Raw genomic sequence first — 22,326 nt, forward strand, 5'->3', positions numbered from 1 at the left:
ATACTAGATGTCCTCCTAACCAATATTACTAACAAACAGCATACCCTGAATATTCTACATAACTACATTGGTGACCACAATCCCTTTCTCACTACTTGGACATTAAGAGCTTCAAAATTCCCTTCACAAATCATCACCATAAGAAGTTTCTCAGCAATACCACATGAAATTCTTCTGAATGTACTTAGCCACATTGATTGGAGTAAGCTTTACCAGTGCACTCACCCAAACACTGCCCAGTCCACATTCTGTAGTCTGGTTGTACCAAGATAGGCAACACCCTCTGGAAAAAAAAATAAAGGATGTCAAGGCATGTCTCCCCCCAACCCCGGCTCAGCAAAAAGTTGAACAGTCTTATAAATCTCGGCGACTTAGCCTTGAGAGAATGGAAAGCTGATCCCTCTCATATCCTTAAGTAAGTTCTTAGGCAAGAAGCTAAAATACAAATCAAATCAGGCAAAGCTGAGTTCCTACAACAGCAACTAAAGTGGCTTGGTCAGGTCAGATCATTTTGGCACTGTCTCAAATCAATCTATAACAAAAGCATCTTTTCAAAACAATCCTCCAGCATTCATACTCCCCTTACCTATGATTAGCAGTATCACTAGAAACCTATCCAGTCCCCCTCTTACAATGGTTGACACTTCACAAAAGTAAAACAAAATAATATAAACAGTAAAAAAATGAAAAAGATTGTAGCCTTGTTGTCACTGGGAGCCTTTGCAGTCCTTCTATTAGGCTGCAGTGATGAGCTGGAAAATCTGCTAGTAGCACAAATCTGGCAATCTTATTTTCAGTGATCTGAGGTCTTTGTCTATTGCATAATGATTCCATGATGAGTAATGGTTACCAATATTCTAGTTTAGGGAGAAGCCATATCTCTTAACTGTCCAGATTTTTTGCATAATATCCAGATTGTACTGCATGCCAATGATTAAGCCGCAGTGGTGCAGCGGTAGCATTGTTGCCTCACAGCAAGATGTTCTCCTGTTCAATTTTTGGCTGGAATACCTTCTCTGTTGAGTCTGCATGTCCTCGCCATGGTCGAGTGGCATTGGGAAGACATGCGTAGAATGGACATGCCTTCGTTGAAGGTTGGGCGTCGAGCTGGTACCTCGGCACCTGTAAAAAAATCTACTGCCAATCATTAGCGGACCGGAGTTCCACTGTGGCAACCCCTAAATGGGAAAAGCCGAAAGAAGAACAACAACAACTGCATGCAAATGATTATGTAATGATATGGGAAAAAGGAATACCATGCAAGTGAGGCATACATGTTATGAAAATAATACCATCAAACATGGTGGAGTAATTCAAAAATTTATAAAGCAGGTACACTGTGCCCCCCATGCACGTCTGTTCTGAACAGTGAGAATTAACAGCAGCTGTAGCCAAACAATGTATTAGTTGTTGTGTCTTTTCGGCTTTTCCCGGTTAGGGGTCGCCACAGCGGAACTCCAGTCCACTAATGATTGGTAGATGACATTTACGTGCCGAGTTACCAGCCCTGATGCACAACCTTCAATGAAGGTACACCCATTCACACATGTCTCCATGCAGAAGACCCTCTAGCTGAAAATCGAACCGGACAGTGTCTTACTGCGAGGTGACAACGCTACCGCAGCACCACCACTGTGGGTTACAGCCAAACAATGTATTAGTGATGACAAATATTGTAGAATGTGTTGTCTGTGTGTTACATGCTAGAACCTAACAGATCAACAGATAGTAGACTGATGGCTGGCAGGCATATCATAAGACAGCTAGTCCAACTATGTCATGCAAAAGTGGAATCAACAAGTTTGAATGGAATTCCCATCCCATTGGACAGAAAGATATATGTAGTGTTAACCAGCTACAATGACCTTTCACAGGTGATACATTAGGTATATTGCAGACATCAGCCTTGCATATTTTACAATAGTACCACTACATCATGCTACAGCATGTGGAGCACCATACCTGGTTTGCCAGGAATGCAGAAGCAAGAACCAGTAATCATGCATTTTACAGCATACTCCACTGTCTGCATTGTTTTCAAGGCCTCATCTGGTCCATAGGAAGGGCTTCCGCTCCCTCAACTGCCAGGTTGTGTGGAATGCCCAGGGCATTATATAGAATATTCCTGTTTACCAACCTTGCAATTCTAATGAATCACCTATATGGCACACATCTGACCTATCAGCCACACCTAGTACACATGACTCCACCAGCCAAATGTCTGTGCAGGAACAACAGAACTAAATCAGCACTGGAATTCAGCCTAAATGTGCAAGCTACAGGTCCCACTGTATGACCCACAAAACCCACACCATGTATTTAAAGTTATTAGAAACACTCACCATCCAACCCAATCCTGTATTCATGGGCGACTTTAATTACCCAACTATTAACTGGGAATCGTATGACACCAAACATACAGGCACATAGATTCCTGGATTTTGTAAGCACAAACTCTCTGGACCAGACTGTCAATACACTAACCAGGGGTGCAACCATACTGGATCTGGTCCTCACTAATACAGAACAGTGCTGCACGCCCCCTAATGCGTTGTCTTCTTTGGTAAGGTCAGACCGCAAATTGTTCTCCTTTGAAGTAAAGGTAAAATCTGCAACCCCAGCTAACCCTGAAATATTCAGGAACTACTCTAAGACTAACTTCCTACCATTAAGTGATAACCTGGCAAATTTTCAAGCCCCCATAAATCCTTAGAACACTGCTGCCTATGTAAAACTGCTCACAGAACCCTATATAAGCATATTGTAGTTGCACAGAGGCAGCTGTTCCCACCAGGAAGAAGTATAGAACTAATTCAGAAAACAAGCTACCCTGGTGGAATCTCAATATCAATAGGCTGTATAGCAGAAGGAAGAAAATCATGGCAAAAAATTAGAAGGAGCAGCACCCATCAGAGTGAAGACACTCACATCAAATGAAACAAACAAATCAGAGGACAAATAAAGTCTACCAAAGTCAGCTTTGTGGTAAATCTGGCCTCCCATGCCAAAGACAACCACAAGGCATTTTTTAGCTATACCTACAACCTCAAAGGCAATGCACAGTTGTTTGCAGGGCTCATTATAAATGGAGCCACCTTTACTGATCCAGAACACATAGCAAATTTACTGGCCGACAAATTCAGCTCCAACCTTACCCCTCCCCCTCAACCTTCCCTCAGGAAATACCATCAGATATAACCCTCCCTGCTTTCACTAGGGAACAGGTCTTTAATGCTCTCACTAAGGCCAAGAACACTGCATCAATGGGCCCAGACAGTATCCCAAGATGCCTTCTAAAAAGTATGAAATATGACCTATCAGGCCCTCTGGATTTGCTATTTAACTGTAGCCTCCAAACAGGCTTTATGCCTCCTGAATGAAGAAACAGCAGTCATTCCTCTGCACAAAGATGGGCCATCTATAGACCCTGGAAACTAAAGACCCATAAGTCTCACTAGTCTCATATGCAAAGTCATAGAATCATAGGATCATAGCAGGTTACTAGGCTAATGGTCCTTTCAAGCCTAGCCAAGTACAACCCCTGTTCCCAAGAATATCAAGGTATTAAGTGGAACTAAGTCCACAACTACTGCCCCTGTCCAAGAGGGAGACAAGTGAAAGCTCTCAGGGTGAATTTGCAGTTTCCCATCCAGTCATCAAATTTCCACTTAAATAGGGTCAGTGAGGGGCTCCGCTTCACCTGATTTGGAAACTTGTTCCAGAGGAGAGGTAAACCCTGTGAGATGTATCTGTCTCTCCAACAAGACTTGTTGATGTAACATACTAGGGTGAGTTCCCTAGAGTGAATGCATCTTATACCATTTGATTTATGAATTTGCAGCATTTCCATTAGAGCAGGATCTGAGATTGCTTTATATGCAAGGCAGAGGTCACCTCTGAGTAGTCTGTAAGACACAAAGTATAGTCACAGTGATTTCAGTCTGTCAATGTATGATATACGCTGAAAACCCTGACTTTTCTTTGTAAGAAACCTTTCAGGCTTTTCCAGTTGCTGCAGGTGCCTGGTAAGGTACATACCAAAGGTAGCATTGTACTGTATTATTGGTCTGATGAGTAAGTATACGGGGGGGTTATAACCTCTTTTGTTCTGGATACAATGCCCTTACTTATGAGGTGGGTGAAATAGAAAGCCTTTCTTACTCCTGTAGAGACATGGTGGTCAAAGGAAAGGTTGCTCTCAACCTGTGTGCCCAAATCTCTCACCACTGATTGTGCGCTTAAGGTGTTGTTATTAATGTGGTAATCTACAGGGACATTGCCCTTGCTGAAGGATATGATAATGCATTTTTTGACATGAGCTTTAGCCCATGACTTTGGCACCAGTCATTTGTCTGTGTAAGTCCCTCTTGTAGGATGTTGACATCATTTGAGGACTCGATGACTGCACCCAGTTTGCAATCATCAGCAAACTTTGTCAGCCATAGGCCTTTTGTTTTAGCCTATACATTCAAGAAGTAGATTCCAAGCAGTCCCAGCACTGATCCCTGTGGAACACCACTGATTACAGGTCTGCTGGTAGAGGCAGAGTCACCTATTTTGACTTTGTGCATTCCACTGGTGAGCCAGTTTGCAACCCACCTAACAATATATGTGTTGATCTCTAGCTGGGTGGGTTTATCAATGATGCCCAAGTAAAAAATAGTGTCAAAGGCCTTGGCCAGATCCAGGTAGGCCATATGCAAGGATTTGCCTTCATCCAGGGCTTTGGTGACTGTCTCAAAGAAGTTCACCAAGTTCAAGAGGCAGGATCTCACTTTAACGAAGCCAGACTGGGTTGGGTCGAGCATTTGGCGGTCTCCTGTATCTTTGTTGATAAGGTCCATGATTATTCTTTCCATAGCCTTGCAGATTAGGCTGGTCAGGCTTATGAGTCTATAGTTCCCAGGGTCTGTGGAGGCGCCTGCTTTATGCAATGGATTGATGGTTGCTGTTTTCCATTCAGCATGTACAAACAACTGCTTAGACTGTGGTAAACAAAAGTACCTAGTGGTGCAGCTAGTTCCTGTTTCAATCCATTTAGAATGCACGCAGCCTGGGATATTATCAGGCCCCAAAGAGGCCATGTTTCTGGCTTTGGAGAGAGCATTTATGACCTGCTCCCTGGAGATGCTAGGTGGACGGCAGTCGGTAGGGTTGTTTTGGGAGAATATGTGGCAGGAACAGGGGGGAGAAGTTTTCACTTAAACTGTCAGCTAGCAGGTTGGCTGTTTCTGTGGGTTCATTATATGTGGTGCCATTAACAACCAGTTCTGTGCAGATCTTTGTTTTTCCTTTAAGGTTTCTGATGCAGCTAAAGAAGACCTTATGGTTATCCTTAGAAAAGGAGGCTAATTGTGATTCATATTTAGCTTTAGAATGCCTTACAAGGTGTCTTATGTGCTTGTTTAAGCCAAGGAGGGAATGCTTCCAATTCAGAGACTGTTCCTTCCTGCTCGTGGGCAGCAATTTATTTGTCTTATTGTATAACCTATTATTGGCAGATGTCCACCAGGCAGGCTTGTTCTTTCTTGAGGATCTTTTTTTTTTATGGTATCAAGGAACAGCTGAGTGAATACATTTGTGCATATGCTTATACAAGGCATTGGTGTAAATCCCAGTATAGGTATCCATGTCATCAGTGAGGGCAGGAGCTATGAAGCTATTAATGCTGTCACGTATTAGGTTGTAATTGGCTTTGGAGAAGGTTTTTAGTCTAATTGCTGCTAATGGGGGGAGGGGTCAGATGTTATTGTTACTTATAATGAGACTGATTTATGATCAGACCTCACTAGGGAGGGCCACACACATGGGATAGTGCAACCATAACCCATGTTAGTGAGCACTATATCCAGAATATCTGGGTCCCTTGTGGGGGAGGGTCAACCAACTGGTCCAGGGCATTGGAGTTGATGAAGGCCAAGAACCCTTGGGTAAGTGTGTTAGTACAGTTTGCTATCAAAATGTTAAAATTTGGTTCAGCAAATGCGGAAAGTTGAAAGTTAGTTATTCGACTTTCCATGTTGCTGAATGCTAGGAGATCGAGATTACATATCAGCGAATGCAAGTGTGCATTCAATGATAGTAACTCGATATTGTGAGTAGAGTCGCAGTACAGTGCAGAAAGGGAAATGCATCCCTTTTTTCACTGTAGTGCGATCTCGGAGTTAGAATATTTACTATGCAGGAGGTGTGGGGGGTGCAGGTGGGCTTGCCCCCCTGCTAAAACATGATTGACAGTGTAGGTGTTTCATTTACATTTGCACCTACACTGCTATCATGGCCGATTTTCGACATTCATATCGAATATGTTAAATTCGGTCAACAGATTTGACATTATAAGCTAATTAGTATGCCGGAAGTGTTACATCATTTTCATTGTATCGAATGTTCAGTGTTCTGAACGTCTATATTTTGATAGTAAACCATGTTAGTACATGTATAATTTATGCAATCTATGGATGAGTAGTTAAAATCTCTAGTGGTACAGGGCTGACAAGACACAGACCATACTCTAGTGGTACAGGGCTGACAAGACACAGACCATATTCTAGTGGTACAGGGCTGACAAGACACAGGCCATACTCTAGTGGTACAGGGCTGACAAGACACAGGCCATACTCTAGTGGTACAGGGCTGACAAGACACAGACCATACTGTAGTGGTACAGGGCTGACAAGACACAGGCCATACTCTAGTGGTACAGGGCTGACAAGACACAGGCCATACTCACAGGGCTGACAAGACACAGGCCATACTCTAGTGGTACAGGGCTGACAAGACACAGGCCATACTCTAGTGGTATAACTGATATTATCAGTTATACCACTCTCTCAGGTGGATATTAACCTACCTCTTGATTTTCATGTTCATCAAATAAGGGCACTAAGTGAAAGTATGATGTCATTTCATTTAAAGAACTGTCGAAAAGTATGCCTCCTCAGCAAAAAATGCAAACTTTTTATTAAAGATCTTCTACAGTTTCACAGATAAAGACAATGAAAAGGACTAGCCTTAGTGTTGCCCATTGTGATACTCAACTCAACTCTCACTGTCATTTTGTATGTGTGAACACCATTTACTGTAACCATCTGTGTCCTGTTGCCATGCATTTTATGTATGATATCATTGCCACATCCACCCACCCTTGTTTTTCTGATTTGTTCCTTTCCTGCTGTGTGGCAGTATATTAAATGCCTTGCTAAAACGTAAGAAGACTAGTTTTACAGCCCCTTTCCATTTTAATGTCATGATTATTCTGTAGAAAAAACTACATTAAGATTAGCTGTTGTGACATACCTGTTATACCATCCTCTTTGGGGTGTGCACATCAGTCGCTTTCAGGTAGTTTGCAGTTCTTTCTTTCAGCAGTCAATCCATGATTTCCCCTACTAATAAAGTTCAAACTATCAGCACAGTAGTTTCCAATATTTTCCTTACTCTCTCTCTGGTATGCAGGAGGATGAACTCCCCCATGTTCTAGTCTTCAGTATATGGACCCATTTCCTTTGATTTATTAAAACAAGTAGTGATAATAGCAGGTTTAATCTCAGTTCTCAAATAATTCCATACTGAATCTCCGGTGTTTCCAATGCCTTATGCACCTGTGATATTTAGATCTTTGTCAGGAATCTTCCTTTGGTAAAAAGAGTGGAATCAGTTCCTTTATCCTGGCCTCTTCTTTTGTCTGAATTTGATTAACTTGTTTCCATCATTCACACAAATACTAGTCAGCACCATCCTTTTCTGTCAGATACCATGCATTTTATTTAGTTTCTTGTTTTCATTCTTTGTCTTTTTTTAATCTCCAGTGTGCATATAAGCATTTTATCTCCCCTTCTTTTGTCTTTTCTTTCACTTCTCAGTGTACACGTAAACAATCTCATCTCCCTAAATAATTAAAATGGCTACCCTTTCTTCACTTTTAACTTTAGGCCTATTTTTTGAGTGCTTCAACTGATTTGTCCTGTTTTTATTTGGATTAATTTGGACTTGCTGAACAGATCTGTGAATCTGCATAATGCAAATTAAATTGTGGAAAACAAAGATATAAATATAGCTATAGATACATACATATATATATATATATATATATATATATATATATATATATATATATATATATACATATATATAGTGCAGAGGTGCATGCCTCCCTGCATCCCTCATGGCAGGAGACCCCTACCTTCTTCAACACATATATGCTAACTCCATGACTGCACAGCTCTGAGGCAAAGGGTTAAACAGTGAGCACCAAATGTGGTTTACAGTGATGTTGAAACACTATTTGGATTCACCTAAAACTCAGTGTGTAGCAGTTACCTATGTTGCTGTCTCATATCTGCCTTTGTTTCATTGTAATTTATGTGTTATGTATTTATTTACATATATTTAGTAAAATCAGAGTGGGCAAGGAACCCCTTTTCAATGGAAGCATGCGAAGAAAAGCTCCAGCAATACAATTATGCATGAAAAAAGAGTCATAACAACACAAATATAAAATAATACCTGAAACAAAATCATAAAACAAGTACATGAATCTACAATGGTAATTTATACATTTTGACTGTATTCACCTATTGAGCAAAAAAAAAAAAATATAGAAGGGGAACAACTGAATATAAAGGCAAAACCAGTTTCTAAAGAATGCTAGTTATGCTTAACAATGGGTTTTAGAAAGTATATTTAAAGTGAGTAAAGTTCATTCCAGTAGAGTTAGACTTTGTGAGTACAGGAATAGTTGTTATTGGATACAATTATTTACAAAAGAGTTTTGTTTTTGTACAATTTATTTGCACAGCAGACACTTCTGATGATTCCAACAAGTTTACCTATCACCAGGATAGGTAATGAGGTCAGAGACAGAAAGTAAAGGGAGATAGATGTTTTGATTATTCTAATGAGTTACATGAACGTACCCATAAGTCTGTTAGCTAAAATTGTATTTTGTGTTTTGAATCTGGAAGGTTTACAGGATGAAAGATCCATATTCTGAAAATTTGGTTGCCATACTGTGCTTCGCCTGCTAAGTTGTTAGCTTTGTATATGCTCAATAAGAATTTGTATGTGGATTGCAGACTTCCTGTTGGTATAGATGCTATAAGGAGATTATTTTTGACTGGGACATTAGTCTGGTTTATAGGCTAGATTATGTAACGTAAGTAGTTGACTGTAGCTGAGCTGTTGAGGTAGTTTTTAGAGAGCTACACAATGATGTTTTGGGGTAAACAAGAGATGCTTGTTGATATAGGTTGGAAGGTGATTACTAATGGTTTCAGGGTACATTCTAGCTGATGTAATTTTAGTAGGATCAAACTTTAGCATCTAGTCTAAAGCATTGGTCTTAGTATTATTTTTGTTATCCCTGGTGGGAGCAGTAATGAAATGGGTGAAGCTGTATAGATTAAGGAAGTGCTGAGACGTGTCTGTGACTGATGTGACTGATAAGTTCCAAAGTATAATGAAGTGTCCCAGGATTATATTTTTAGGCAGTGGTTACCCAGGAGAATATACCTTCAGTAATGGGGATGTTGTTCCCTGGGGAATGTATATGGTAATGAGGCAGATGAATTTGTGGTATTGAGCTTAAGAAAGGCAGCAAGTAGTTTAGTGTTCTTAAATTGAGTGCTATACTATGAGTAGGGGGTTAGCAAACAAGGTATAGGGTAACTATGTAATTTGTTTGTGTCCTTCGGCTTTTCCCGGTTAGGGGTCGCCACAGTGGAACACCGGTCCGTTAATGACTGGCAGTAGATTTTTTACATGCTGGCTTGCCGGGCCTAACGCACAACCTTCAACGAAGGAACGCCCATTTACCGCATGTTGCCGCACAGAAGACGCTCTAACTGAGAATCGAACGGGCAACGTCTAACTGTGAGGTGACAACACTACCACAGCACCACCACAGCAGTTCCAACTGTAGATGTGGATATTTGTCCAGTTATAAAGGTATGTTGAAATTGTTACTTTTCTGTTGTTGGGATGATATGTAAGAATGAGTGGATTTAGTGGGATTGGGGTCCAGGTGCAGGCTAAACTGCTAAGATCTTATGATTGAGATTGATAGTGGCATTGCTAGCAGTACTAGGGTTTGGAGCATTGTAACGTGGCTTGATTTAGTAATATATATCAAATTAAGAGGGTGAACTGTGACACGAGAGTGATGTATAACAGGGTTTGCTGAGAAGAATGTGTGTTGAGTAATAGTTCTGAATGTGTAGTGGTGATGCTGATTTGTCGCAGCTTATATACTGGGTTAAGGGAGCTAATGTATTTATTTATTTACTTATTAATTTATTTATTCATTTACATTTGTTTACCGGGTAATGTCCGGCTGGGCCAGTGACCCATTTTCAGGGGAGACCCAAGGAGAAACATTCCAAGACAAGTATTGAATAATTACTTAGTGATGGTTGAAGTTAATCACATTGCATACATTATAGTGGAAAAAGATTTTCAATGAGCATATAAAATATTATTCTAATGAGTTACATGAATGTACCCATAAGTCTGTTAGCTAAAATTTTATTTTGTGTTTTGAATCTGGAAGGTTGATTGAGCATAGCAAATATAAAAAGAAAATCAAGTTACATATATGACAGTGGAAGATGCTCTGCCAAAGACCATAGAAAAAAATAATTACATGCTAAGTAATTTTTTTTTTTTTTTTTTTTTAGAGATGAACAGGTAAGAATATAATATAAAGTAAGATATCACAGAGTGTTAGAACAACATAAGAAAGGGGGTTCTACAATGTAAGTAAGTGGGTCAGTCAGGTTTTGGGGGGGCCAACCTGGATGGGTGCAAGAGCATAGCTAATGGTTTGACAGGTGTTCCTTTAGCAGTAATTTGAATTTTTGATTGTTGGTGTTGCTAATTATTTGTTGGGAGAGCAGGTTCCAGGATTTGGATATTTTATTAGAATACAGACTGTCACCATAGCAGTTTTTGGACTTATTTACCTTTAGGAGTAGTTTGTCTGATGAACTTAGGGATCTGGGATTAGTATTAGGCTCAACTAGGTTGGAGTTTGAAGAAGGATATTGGAAATAGGAGGAGAAAATGATGATAATTCCAGGATACTGTAATTTTCAAACCTTTGATGCCACACCTCAAGGCGGACTTACAGTATACTTCTTGCGCAAAAAGGTTTATTGCTTCTTTAGTCAGTCTTTATTACATATTGCACTTGTTTTTTCAGAGTCTGCTGTTCTGAACTCTAGAACCCTCACGTCCACTCAAATCATCTATTTATTAAATTCATGGTGATCCATCATAACTCTCAAATGTCCAGATTTTCGCCTCATGTTTTTGGTCTGTTCCTCGTCAAAGTTTTGGTTGTCTGGCAAATCAGTGAGGATTGTTGTCAGTAAATAAGGACATTTGTTTGATTTTTTATATTTTATATCCTTCAGAAAATGCATGCTAATACAAATCCTGTTATTCTAGCAACTTTCTATATTTATGAGCAATATTTAAAATCTGTCCCTATTTTTGGCTTTTGTCCTCTCATGAATTTAGGCTTAGTCCAGATTTTTTGTGCTAAGTGGTTGAGAGGTATGTGAACCAAACTGTTGGTAACACATTTTGTAGTTTTTTTTTTTTTTTTTAACTGAATAGCCAACCACCTCAGATCAGACACCCTATCATCCCTTTTGTAAACAACAGTAAGAAAATATAAAGCATGACTTCCTAGACTAACCCCCAGTTCAGCTGTGTGTTTAACAATAGTAAACACCAGGTTAATTTGTAAGGTTCCTTCTGTTTGTAAATCATTAAGTAATTCACTTATCTCTAATATACATGTTTTTTCCTTTTGCTCTGCTATGATTTCCAGATCTGTGTTTCTAATTTTAATAATTATAATTTCCAGTTTGGCTCTCATGAATATACTTTTATTCTTGTTTGTATTTCTGGAAGTCTGTGTTACAAAACTCCTAATTTATTTAATTGTTAGCTAGCATAAATAAGTTATAGTGCATAAAACATTGTAATTGTACCCCAAAAACAGGAAAAATATCAGTTTATTAAGCAGCCCTAAGCACTATTAAGATTAAGACTTACACTACGGATTAGCAGATAGTGTGTCAATCAAAAAATAGTAGCAGAAGGTAAGCATCTTTAAAAACTGTGAGATACTTCACTGTACCACACTTATAAGCAGAAAGTGTGGCAGAATGAAATGTCAAACAGCTTTTAGAGCTGTTAATTCTTTAAAAGGACACTTCATTTCTGCCTGTTCTCCATTTGGCAACAATGTCTGCTGATAATGAATGATTTTGTTGATGTGAATGAGTGATTTTTTTATCTAATATACTACACTGAAAGGAGTCAGTAAAGGCAGAAAAAATATTTTTTATTATTTTTTCTACTGTGTTAAATATGAGTAGTTTTACTCTACATATGTTACCATGTGAAATCCTAGTATGATTTGTGAGTACAAAACACTTTTTTGTGAGGACTAAAGCACTCCACTCTGGTTTGTTAAAACTTTTCTGTCTAATGTTAATGCTATTATGTTATATTTTTGATGATGCATAGTAATTGTAGTTTATAGTTCATGCACTGTAACTGCACTTTTCAATACTAACAGTGTGCTGTGCCAGCCTACTAAACCTTTCCTTAACTTGTGCATGTCTGACTGCAGGAATAGTGATTGGCTATAGTGGGGCGCCTAAGACAATTGGAGGATGAAGTATCTTACAGACAGTAGTATGAGCAGTACTTTAAGCAGACCATGGCATTATTCAGGTGGACCTTATCTGTACCAGGTAAGGACAAGAATGACAGCTGTTTGAGTGGTCTTCCATAGTACTGGCTACCATGGTACACAACAATTTATAACAGCTTTTGCAACTACAAGACTGGTCTTGGTGTATACCTTTTGACAAACATTTGCTCATGACTGAACTACATAAAGTAATGAAGCATGTATGTACTAGAGAAGGGGAAAAAGGTGGTCACTGGAGATTGGATAGGAAGGGAAATGATTCAGCGAAATGGGAGAAGGTGGGACATTAAATCAGGAGGATGACTGAGAAAAGTTGATCATAGATAACATAATGGCTTTGCATACCAGTCTTTTTATGGTTGAACAATCACTGTCATAAGGGCCCTCAGCATTAAAATATGCTGGGGCCAGCAACTTATTAACATCAGCCCTGATTAAGGAGCCAATTTAATTTGTCTTGTAGGGAGTCTTGGATGAGAATTTACACAGCTGTGAGTGCTTGAACTGGTTGATGCATATGATTGTGATGTTTCACATTTACAACCTTGTACAAGTAGAAATCAACAATAAAAAAAAGAGGCTAAGCGACAGCCATAGTTAGTTTTCATATCAGACTCATTCATGCCCAATCATACTTGTTTTTTTTTTTTTTTTCAGTACTGTAAAATAAATCTTTAAACAGCATGCACTTTCTTGAGCCCTTAGGGAATTTCATTTATTATTTCTGCCTCACACAGTAACCTTATCCGTTGTATCCCCATCTGGGGTGATTTTGTGATAATGCTTTTCTGTGGATAGCATGTTTGCAGACTGACCACTTTACCTTATTATACTTTAAAAGAAATACTTGGCATGCTTTTTGCATTTTAGCACTTTCTAAATGGCAGCAATTATAATAATAATCATAATCTTAATAATAGTAGTAATAATAATTGCTAATAATGTGGCTGAAAAGGGGTTAAAGTAGAAATGTATAAATCAGATGATATTAAAAGAGGGTTTCTAAATGATTATGCCTTGCTGCTTAAATGCAGTCCAGATTTTGGAATTCAATATGTGTAAACACCTTAGTCATTTCTAAAACTGAAAGGCAAAAGTCATTCCAACAGACTGCTGTACTTAACCATAAACATTCATCAAGCACAGCTTAATCACATTTCTGTTCAAATGACTTCAGAAATAACACTGACAGAAAAAGAATCTAAGAAGAAAGCAGAAACTACAAGCTGAATAATAACTGTGTAGTGCGAACTAGCAAACAGAAGTCTGAATGTTGATATTGCAGTTCATTTGAGTTCAACATACTCGAAAGGGAATTCTTCCAACAAAACTCTTTCTTTTTATTGGTCCCAGAGTTGACTTCTGTCCAGAAATGATTGAGTCAATATTCTTCAAAGGTCCCATTCTACTGAGATGCAGATTATAAACTGCTGCCCAGGCCTTTTTCTTTTTCTAGTGAAGTAAATTAAAACATGTCAGCATTTTGTAGGCTGCAAGTCTTGTAAAACACAAAGCAAAATACGGCAGGGAAGGAAACTCGTGCCTCTTGGCATTTATACATTTCACAGTGCAACTCAACAGAGCAGCATGGCCATAACGTGTCATCATCCGTACTTCCATTTTTTTGTTTAAAGTGGATTGTTACTGCTTCTAGCCTACAAATAATGGGATTACAATAAAAACAAGTGCAATAACCAAAAATAATAAAAATAAATAAAGCAAACAAATACATAAATAAGTAATACTATATTCAGTTGTAACAAGATGATATTCTGAGGTCTTTCAAAATGCTTCAAGATCATAAAAGCAAGGCAGATCAGTTCAATGGCTGTTCTCTCCCATCCATAATGCACATGAGTTGTAAACTGCCATATGAGTGACACTGTGTAACCTTTTCTTTATGCTTCATTCTTCAGCCTTAGGGAAGATCCGGAGTGCTGTCGGCAGTGCGCAGCTGCTAATGTCACAGAAATTCCAGCAGTTTTATTGGCTCTGTCAACAGAATCTGGTAAGTTAAAATTCTGAATTTAGGTTTATTTCCCTTAGTTTATAATATGAAGATAGTTGATTTAAAAGTATAACTGAGCATTGTGCATAAAGAACAACACAAACAAACACATATGCGCACGTGCATCCTCACACATTCACACAGACACTATCACAAGTATATCTCACATAGACTCACATGCAACACACACACACACACACACACACACACACACACACACACACACACACACACACACACACACACACACACAATTCATACCACATAGTATTAATTACTAGTGAATGATTGTAATAACTTTTCTAGCAGTAGAAATTTCATGCATGATTAAATGCAGTCATTGGTCAGCATTAATTTTATAGAGCCTTTCGCCTGTACTTTAATTTCTTTGCATTTTGGGAAATTTGGCAAACAGAGGACTTACACATTTGCAGTTGTAGGAAAAACTATATTCCTGATATTCTTTCCCTTTCATCTACAAATAAAGTAAATTGAGTTAAGTTCTATGGCTGCAAACATTTGCCCTCATTCAAATAACTATCATAATAGCATATGCTGACGTCTTCTTCCTGCAGGACTGCTGGTGAGTAAGTATCAAAATCAAGCTGTCTCTTTATCTCCCTTCCTATGATGCCCAGGAATCTCCTATTCTCTCCTATACTTTTCATGATACACTAGACTAGAGGTATGAATGTGTGGCTCTTCATTTGTCTCTTAACATTAAAACTAAATTATAATAATGCACTTTAAGGGCTGGAATGACAAGTTGCCCAACATATATGTATATAGCAAATTACACAGTCAGTACAAAACACAGTCTGTTAGCAGAAAGACAAACTGAAAAAAAAGTTGAAAGAAAAAAATAAATGATAAAAAAAGGAACAACCAGATTTTTTCTCATGCAGTTTTTTTCAATATAATTTTATTATGCTCTACTACTTTTATATGCAGTTAAAGGTTTATTTTTTTATATATGTATATAGATTTGGTTAAAATTAATGCCTTTTAGGAATGCTGGGAACATGAAGTCTCCTGCAGAAAGATAGCACATTGAAAAAAGCTTTTAATTCTAACGCTGCTATAAAGGAACCACAATGAAAGCATTATATAAATGATAGAGTTGGTACAGATCATCATAAATTCATAGAAATCAGTTTCATAGTACAGTCAGCCAAGCCAGACGTCTCCAAACTGTAATTTGGGTTTTTGCATTCAGTAATTGTTATTTTGTTAAGTTTATTATGTATAGAGTATAACTCTTGGAGATTAATGTCTTGTCAGGGTTCTTCTCCTTCACACATAATGCCATGATTCTACCTTTCCTCAACTAAAAATTTCTACTCCATCACAGGAAATTTGTCAGTTTAGAGTCCATTGCAAACTGTGAAAGTAAACTTTCACAAAAAAGGATTCAGAATTCTGTCAGAAAATGTGTGTGTGTGTGTGTGTGTGTGTGGGGGGTGATATTGTGTACTGGGGGAGGAATCTCCTATAACACAGCACAGGGAGAGAATTCCTGCATCCTGAACTAAGCAAAACCTGCTGTTAAGGCCTTACCACTTCCGGATAGATTATATGTAGCACAGAGTCCTTCTGACTGATACTGAAAAGATTTAGTGAAACAAATGATCTTCAAATCATCAAATCTGAGTACAAGTGGTTATTGTAACCCAGTTAGTTTATACATGTACAGATGTCAGAGTGCAGCACCAGGTTAGGTCAGATGAAATGCTGCATTTCTTTCATCTCAAGTGAGATACCTTTACATTCAATTAATTAGGTGCTGGCAAATAGCTTTCCATTGCAAGTCTGGAAACTGGAACTTGATTAAATTTATACATAATGTTTCAGTTTTCAACGTCGAAGGCCATGCACCTAGAATTTTTCAGTGGTGGGTAAAAGAAGCATACCAAATGGAAGGCCGGTACTAATGAGGAGAAACAAATAAATGCAGCTTACGTATTATGAGGTATTGTATACATTTGTATACCTCCAGCTTCTTAAAGTTGGAGTAGGCATTTATAACCATAACTTTTTTTTTGTTGTTGCACTAAGAGAAGAGTGTTGAATTATGCCTGATTTCATGGAATGACAGTATCTATACAGGGACCTGTAAATATGGTGACAGAAGAGGACATAGCTTGACATATTTGTCTGATGTTTTCCCTTAGCCTTTGCTTTAGGTTTCATACATCTGGTTTGTTGTAGAATGTGTAACAGAATTATTTCATATTTAACATCTTTTCTGTAATCATATGATGAGAATTTTTTTTTTTAAAAACAGATGGTGCAATGAGAACCATTCAGTTTGCCAGACTGTGCACCATTTACTGAAATACGATTTACTAGAAGACAAATGACTTAGTGAAACCCACTAAAGGCATTTCCATGAAATAATACAGAACTGCAGGACTTGGCCCTTTCCAACTGCAATAAACAGCTACTTGCTTATAGCAGACCCTGGAGAGAGTAAGCACACGGCATATAGAAGATTAATTTTGTCTTGTTTGCCTCTGCAGTTTGCCATTTAGAAAATTATTTGCATTTTGTTGTATTCTCTGATATGTCAAGCTGTTAGGTTAAGGCCAATAATAAGCTGGATTGTAAACTGCTACATCAACCAACCATGCCAGTTTTTAAGAATATGGCTGCAAGACAGATATGACAGGTCACTCATGTTCCCAACAAAGCTATATCAAATTGAGATTAGCTCTGAAAAATTAGGTTTTATTTATTTACTTATTTGCATTTGCTTACCGGAAATGTCCAGATTAGCAGAACACCCCCTTTTCAGTGATATCCTAGGGGGAAAAGCTCCCTTTCAACAGGGGTTTTAAAGGCACCTTGTCATTTAATCCAGGCAGTTTATTTGCCTGCTAATCCACTATCCAACATGTTTCAATAGACTCAGTTCTGCTTGTCAAATCCCCACCTCTTAAGTTTTCAGGAACAATTTCCAATACCCTAGAGCAAAAACTATGTCTAGCATGAACTGAAATATGCTGAAATAAGGCATTAGTTCTATTACAAAGCCTAATGTCACTGAGATGTTGCAAGATCCGATCTTTGAGGGATCTGTTTGTCTTGCCAACATAAAAACTACTGCATGAGATACATTCAGTAATGTATATTACATTCTTTGTGGCACAATCTGCATAAGTCCTTAGAAAAAAAAAATTCTCCCAGTTATGGGGTTGCTGAAAACAATTCTTAGAATTAATATAATTACAGACTTTGCATTTCCTACAAGGAAAAGTACCATTTCACATTGAAACTCCCATCCCTGCATAATACTCTTTTCAGATTTGTCTTGTTCTTAAAACAAAACCTGGGTTTTTCACCCACACTATCTCTGATGTTATCGTCTGCTGTAAGAATCTTCCAGTTATTTCTTATAATCTGACAGACATGTTTAACATCATTCCTGTGTGTAAGAGAACATCGTATGCCTTCTGTAGAATTAGTGACATTCAAAACTTCCTTGGATGCCCTTTGTTCTCCCCTTTCCATAAAATATGATCGACTCCCAGTATGCCGTTGGGCTTTAGTTTCCAACATTGCTTCATGTATTTCTCTTTGTTTATAGCCTTGACTTACAAAATATTCCTTCAAGCATTGTGCCTCATTCTCATAATCTTGCTCATTGGTGCATATCCTGGAAGTTGTAAGAAATTGTCCTTTGACAACATGTGGAAACACACGCTTAGGATGCATACTTGTCCTACGCACAAGGTGGTTCCTCCAACAATTACAAGGTGGTTCCTCCAACAATTATTTCTATATATATAAGTATCTAGCTTCCCTTCAGGCCCTTTATGTAGAATTACATCCAAGAAGCTGATCTCTTCCATGGAGCTGTGAACTTCGAACTGAAGGAACCAGGTGGCCTTATTTATATAATCAATAAAGTTCATCAGTTCTCCTTCACTGCCTTGCCAAAGAAAAAATATATCATCCAGAAATCTCTTGTAGTGTGATATATATCCTGTCCAAGGACTGGTCTCACAGAACACATAGTGACATTCTCATCTGGCCATTACCAATATTATCTCTAACAGGCAGCATATCAGATGGACTGTATTATTTTCTTCTTGCCTTAGAAATTGTCTGACTAATTCAGTCCCAAAGTCATCTTGGAAAACAACTTTTTTATGTATGGGAATAAATACTATCTACAGAGATGGGGGAGTTGCGATGGACACTTCATGTGTTAACAGTTATTCTAATATAGCAATGGGCAAATGAGAATGTGACTATGTGTTCTGTGAGACCAGTCACTGGATGGGAAATATATATTACTGTATTCTTACTGTGGAACTTCCTTGTGGTGTCAGCTCAACTTATGTGTTTGCCATATTCACAAATCCAATAATGTAGCAGGACATGCCCTATAATCATCTTACATTATTAAATGTGGAACTCAATCCCACTTGCACAGAAGTTAACTAATAACTCCTCACCTTCAAAACTGGTCTTAATAAATACCTATCAAGATTGTTGCCTTTGCACTTGTTCAAGTTGCCTCTCAACTGTACAGATTTTCACAGAATGTCCAGATTTTTGCCTCATATTTTTGGTGTGTTCCTCCTAAAATCTGTACTTTTCTGGCAAATAGCTGAGGATTGACATCATTAAATAATGACAAACATTTGAGTTTATGACTCCACATCCTTCAGAAAATTCATGATAATGCAAAACCTATTATTTTATCAACTTTCTAAGTTTGTAAGAGCAATATTTAAAATCTGTCCCTATTTGTCCCCCCATCATGTTAGGCTTTGTCCAGATTTTTTGCTCTAAGAGGTTGAGAGGTAACCCCTGGGTAACCTCTTACAACTTTAATACAACTTCTGACTGATACTATATAAATGTTTCAACTCATAGAATTCTACTAAGCTACCTGTAAATATTGTACATATCCTTAACCCATCTCTAATATCTCTTCATGAGGTTACTTTTACGTTACTTCACTCATCATTCACTATCTATCTTAACACTCTAGCTTAACCTAAAAAAACTTTTCCTTATCTGTCATTCATATTCTGTTTCCTTTCTGTCTTTCATTTCATCTCTCGGCTTCTTTTCAGTCCAGCTCTATCACAAGTAGGAAATAACACAGATAAAATGTTATTTATTCCACTAGCACTTTTATATGTAAAATATATAATCACTAATACTATTCTACTTCCTTTATGTTGTGCTATACTATACCCTCCAAAATCTTCCCTAAGTACATGTAATACAATCTACAAATAAATTCAACTTTCATGTTTTTAATCTTTCTCTCCCCGTGAAATAATCGCAATTTTTCCATCCACTACTACAATTCTTATATGATTATTTTTATATTTATTATTTGTAAATATTCAGTCTCTTGATGTTATAGAATTTTGTACAAGTATAACCACTGTAACTGTGCATTCACATTTAATGGACATTATTTGAAGATTTTATCATGAAATAAGAACATTCTTCAGAACTATTGTAAGTAGAGATAGGGATGAATTATTACCAATTTATAAGACAGTTATAAGACCAGTGGTAGAATATGGTGGGTCTATATGCATGTATAACACTTTCAAGATAACAAGATTTGAAAGGATACATAAGTACTTTACCCAGCAAACTGGGGAATTGAGGGGCATGAGTTATTGTTATAGACTAAAGAAGTTATTTCTTTTCTATTAGATATAGATTAGAGAGATTTAATTGTTATATTGCTCCACTTAAAGAAATCCCAATCCCTCCGAGCTACACGCTCTAGGGACATAAACCTTGTCACCACAATAAACAGAACATGCCGGAGGGATAGATTCCTGTCCCAGAGACTTCCCATACTCTGGAATAAACTACCTATCTATATCAAACAAAGCTCCTCATTAGCACTCTTCAAGAAAAATCTTAATGATTGGATGGGAAATAGGAAATTCACCCCGGGGATCACCTCTGTGACTCTGCTCAACAGTGGCACAGCAAAATAATTTTCTTGGGTGGCAAAAGCCAGGGTATCTTTTTGGCTGGGCTTGTATAGGCCCCAGGGCCGATAGCCTAGTACCCACCTATGAACCTATATATTAATGTACTTTCAGAGAGTCATGGGGTTAATGTGGATAATAAATAGTTTAAAGGTACCAAACACAATAATTACACTGTGTAAATAGGTAGTTGTAAAACAAAGGTTATGCAAAATTCTTTCCACTTTAGAGCTGACAGTTGGTGAAGTCTTACCACTTAGGATTAGAAGGTTGGAGACTATTAATTTGTTTAAATGTGGTTTGAACAGTCTGTTGGGTGATAGGGTATTTGTTACTAGACTTACTGATGTCAGACTCTTTAAGACCTAGAGTTTAAACCTTACAACATTGCACATTGAAAATCGGTGAGGTAATGAACAATTCAAGCCAGTTTGATTGTTTTAGGACAATACAGTGTATGACCTATAAGGCAGACTTGTTGCAAACTTTGTCACTTTATTGTAACATTTTTTAGTTTAGATGTAAGAATTACCTGTAGATTGAAGAGCCATATATTAAGGATGGTAAGAGAAAGGTAAGAAAGGTAGATGCCATGTTTCTTCTTCTTTTTTTTTTTTTAATTTATTTATTTATTTATTTATTTATTTATTTATTTTTTGAGTGGTCTGTGATTCTGTAAAGTGGCCCGAGTTTCTTGTGGGTCTTTTTGTTGGTTTGATGTATATGTAAGTTGAATTTCAAGTTGTCATCAAAAATGATCCATAATAGTTTTGTGTGTGATATGATTTCCACATTTGTGTTGTTTTCAGAGGTGATAGTAAAGGTTACCCATATATTGCGGTTTGGAAAGTAGTAGAAAGAGCTTTGTTTTATTTGGATTTAGTAGGAGCTCAGAGTTAAGCCATGATTCAATTGAGGCAAAAGATTGCTGGGTTATATGCTGAAGATGGGACAGAGTTTGAGCAGAAGGGTCTATATCAGAACATTGAAGTATTAAAACTTTGAATGTTCTGATATTGAACACTATTCAGTGATAGCTAAGAATAGTGAAGCTGCAGAACAGCAAATTCTTTCCTTGGGAAAGAATTCGGTTGGCCATTTCTGTGGCTATTCTTAAAAGTTACAGGTTGGGTTCAGGTAAGTGTGCGATTGTTTGTACGTTAGGGTTAGGGGCGGGTTAAGTGAGTTAGGGTTAGGGTGCGGGTTAGGCGTGTGTGTGTGATAGTGATGGACCTTAGGGTTAGGGTTTGGGTTAAGGTAAGTGGGTAGATAGTAGTGTATGTTTAGTTTAGTGTAGCTTTAGATGTAGGAATTTAGGTGTATGTGTGCGATTGCTATTTGTTTGATGTTTTTGTGTTGTGTGTATGTGTTTCAGAGCAGCAAATTATTTCCATGGGAAAAAATTTGCTGTTCTGAATGTTCAATATTTTCATGTTTAGATGTTTGGGGCCGATGAAATAGCTTTCGCTATTTTCATCTTTCGATAACAAGATATAAACGTGGGCAGAACATATGAGAATCGAGCTGTTGGCATAGTGGACTAAGGAGGTGTGTTTATAAGCAATATGGAGGTTGTTAATGAAAATATACTAAAAAGTAGATTATCCAGAAAAGAT

The 22,326-nt window shown here is 37.8% G+C and overlaps 1 protein-coding gene across 1 annotated transcript in view; it reads left to right on the plus strand.

The window, feature by feature from the left end:
• DLGAP2 (DLG associated protein 2) overlaps window positions 1–22,326 on the plus strand; it is a 1,650,454-nt gene that overhangs the window by 1,478,470 nt on the left and 149,658 nt on the right. Inside the window, exon 9 of the mRNA XM_044073515.1 lies at window positions 14,644–14,735. Within this exon, the coding sequence (XP_043929450.1) occupies window positions 14,644–14,735 (92 nt within the window). The remainder of the gene's footprint in view (window positions 1–14,643; window positions 14,736–22,326) is intronic.

This window comes from Protopterus annectens, chromosome 1.part1 (genome assembly GCF_019279795.1).
Source record: "Protopterus annectens isolate FY-2018-M chromosome 1.part1, PAN1.0, whole genome shotgun sequence".
Lineage (NCBI taxonomy): Eukaryota > Metazoa > Chordata > Ceratodontiformes > Protopteridae > Protopterus > Protopterus annectens.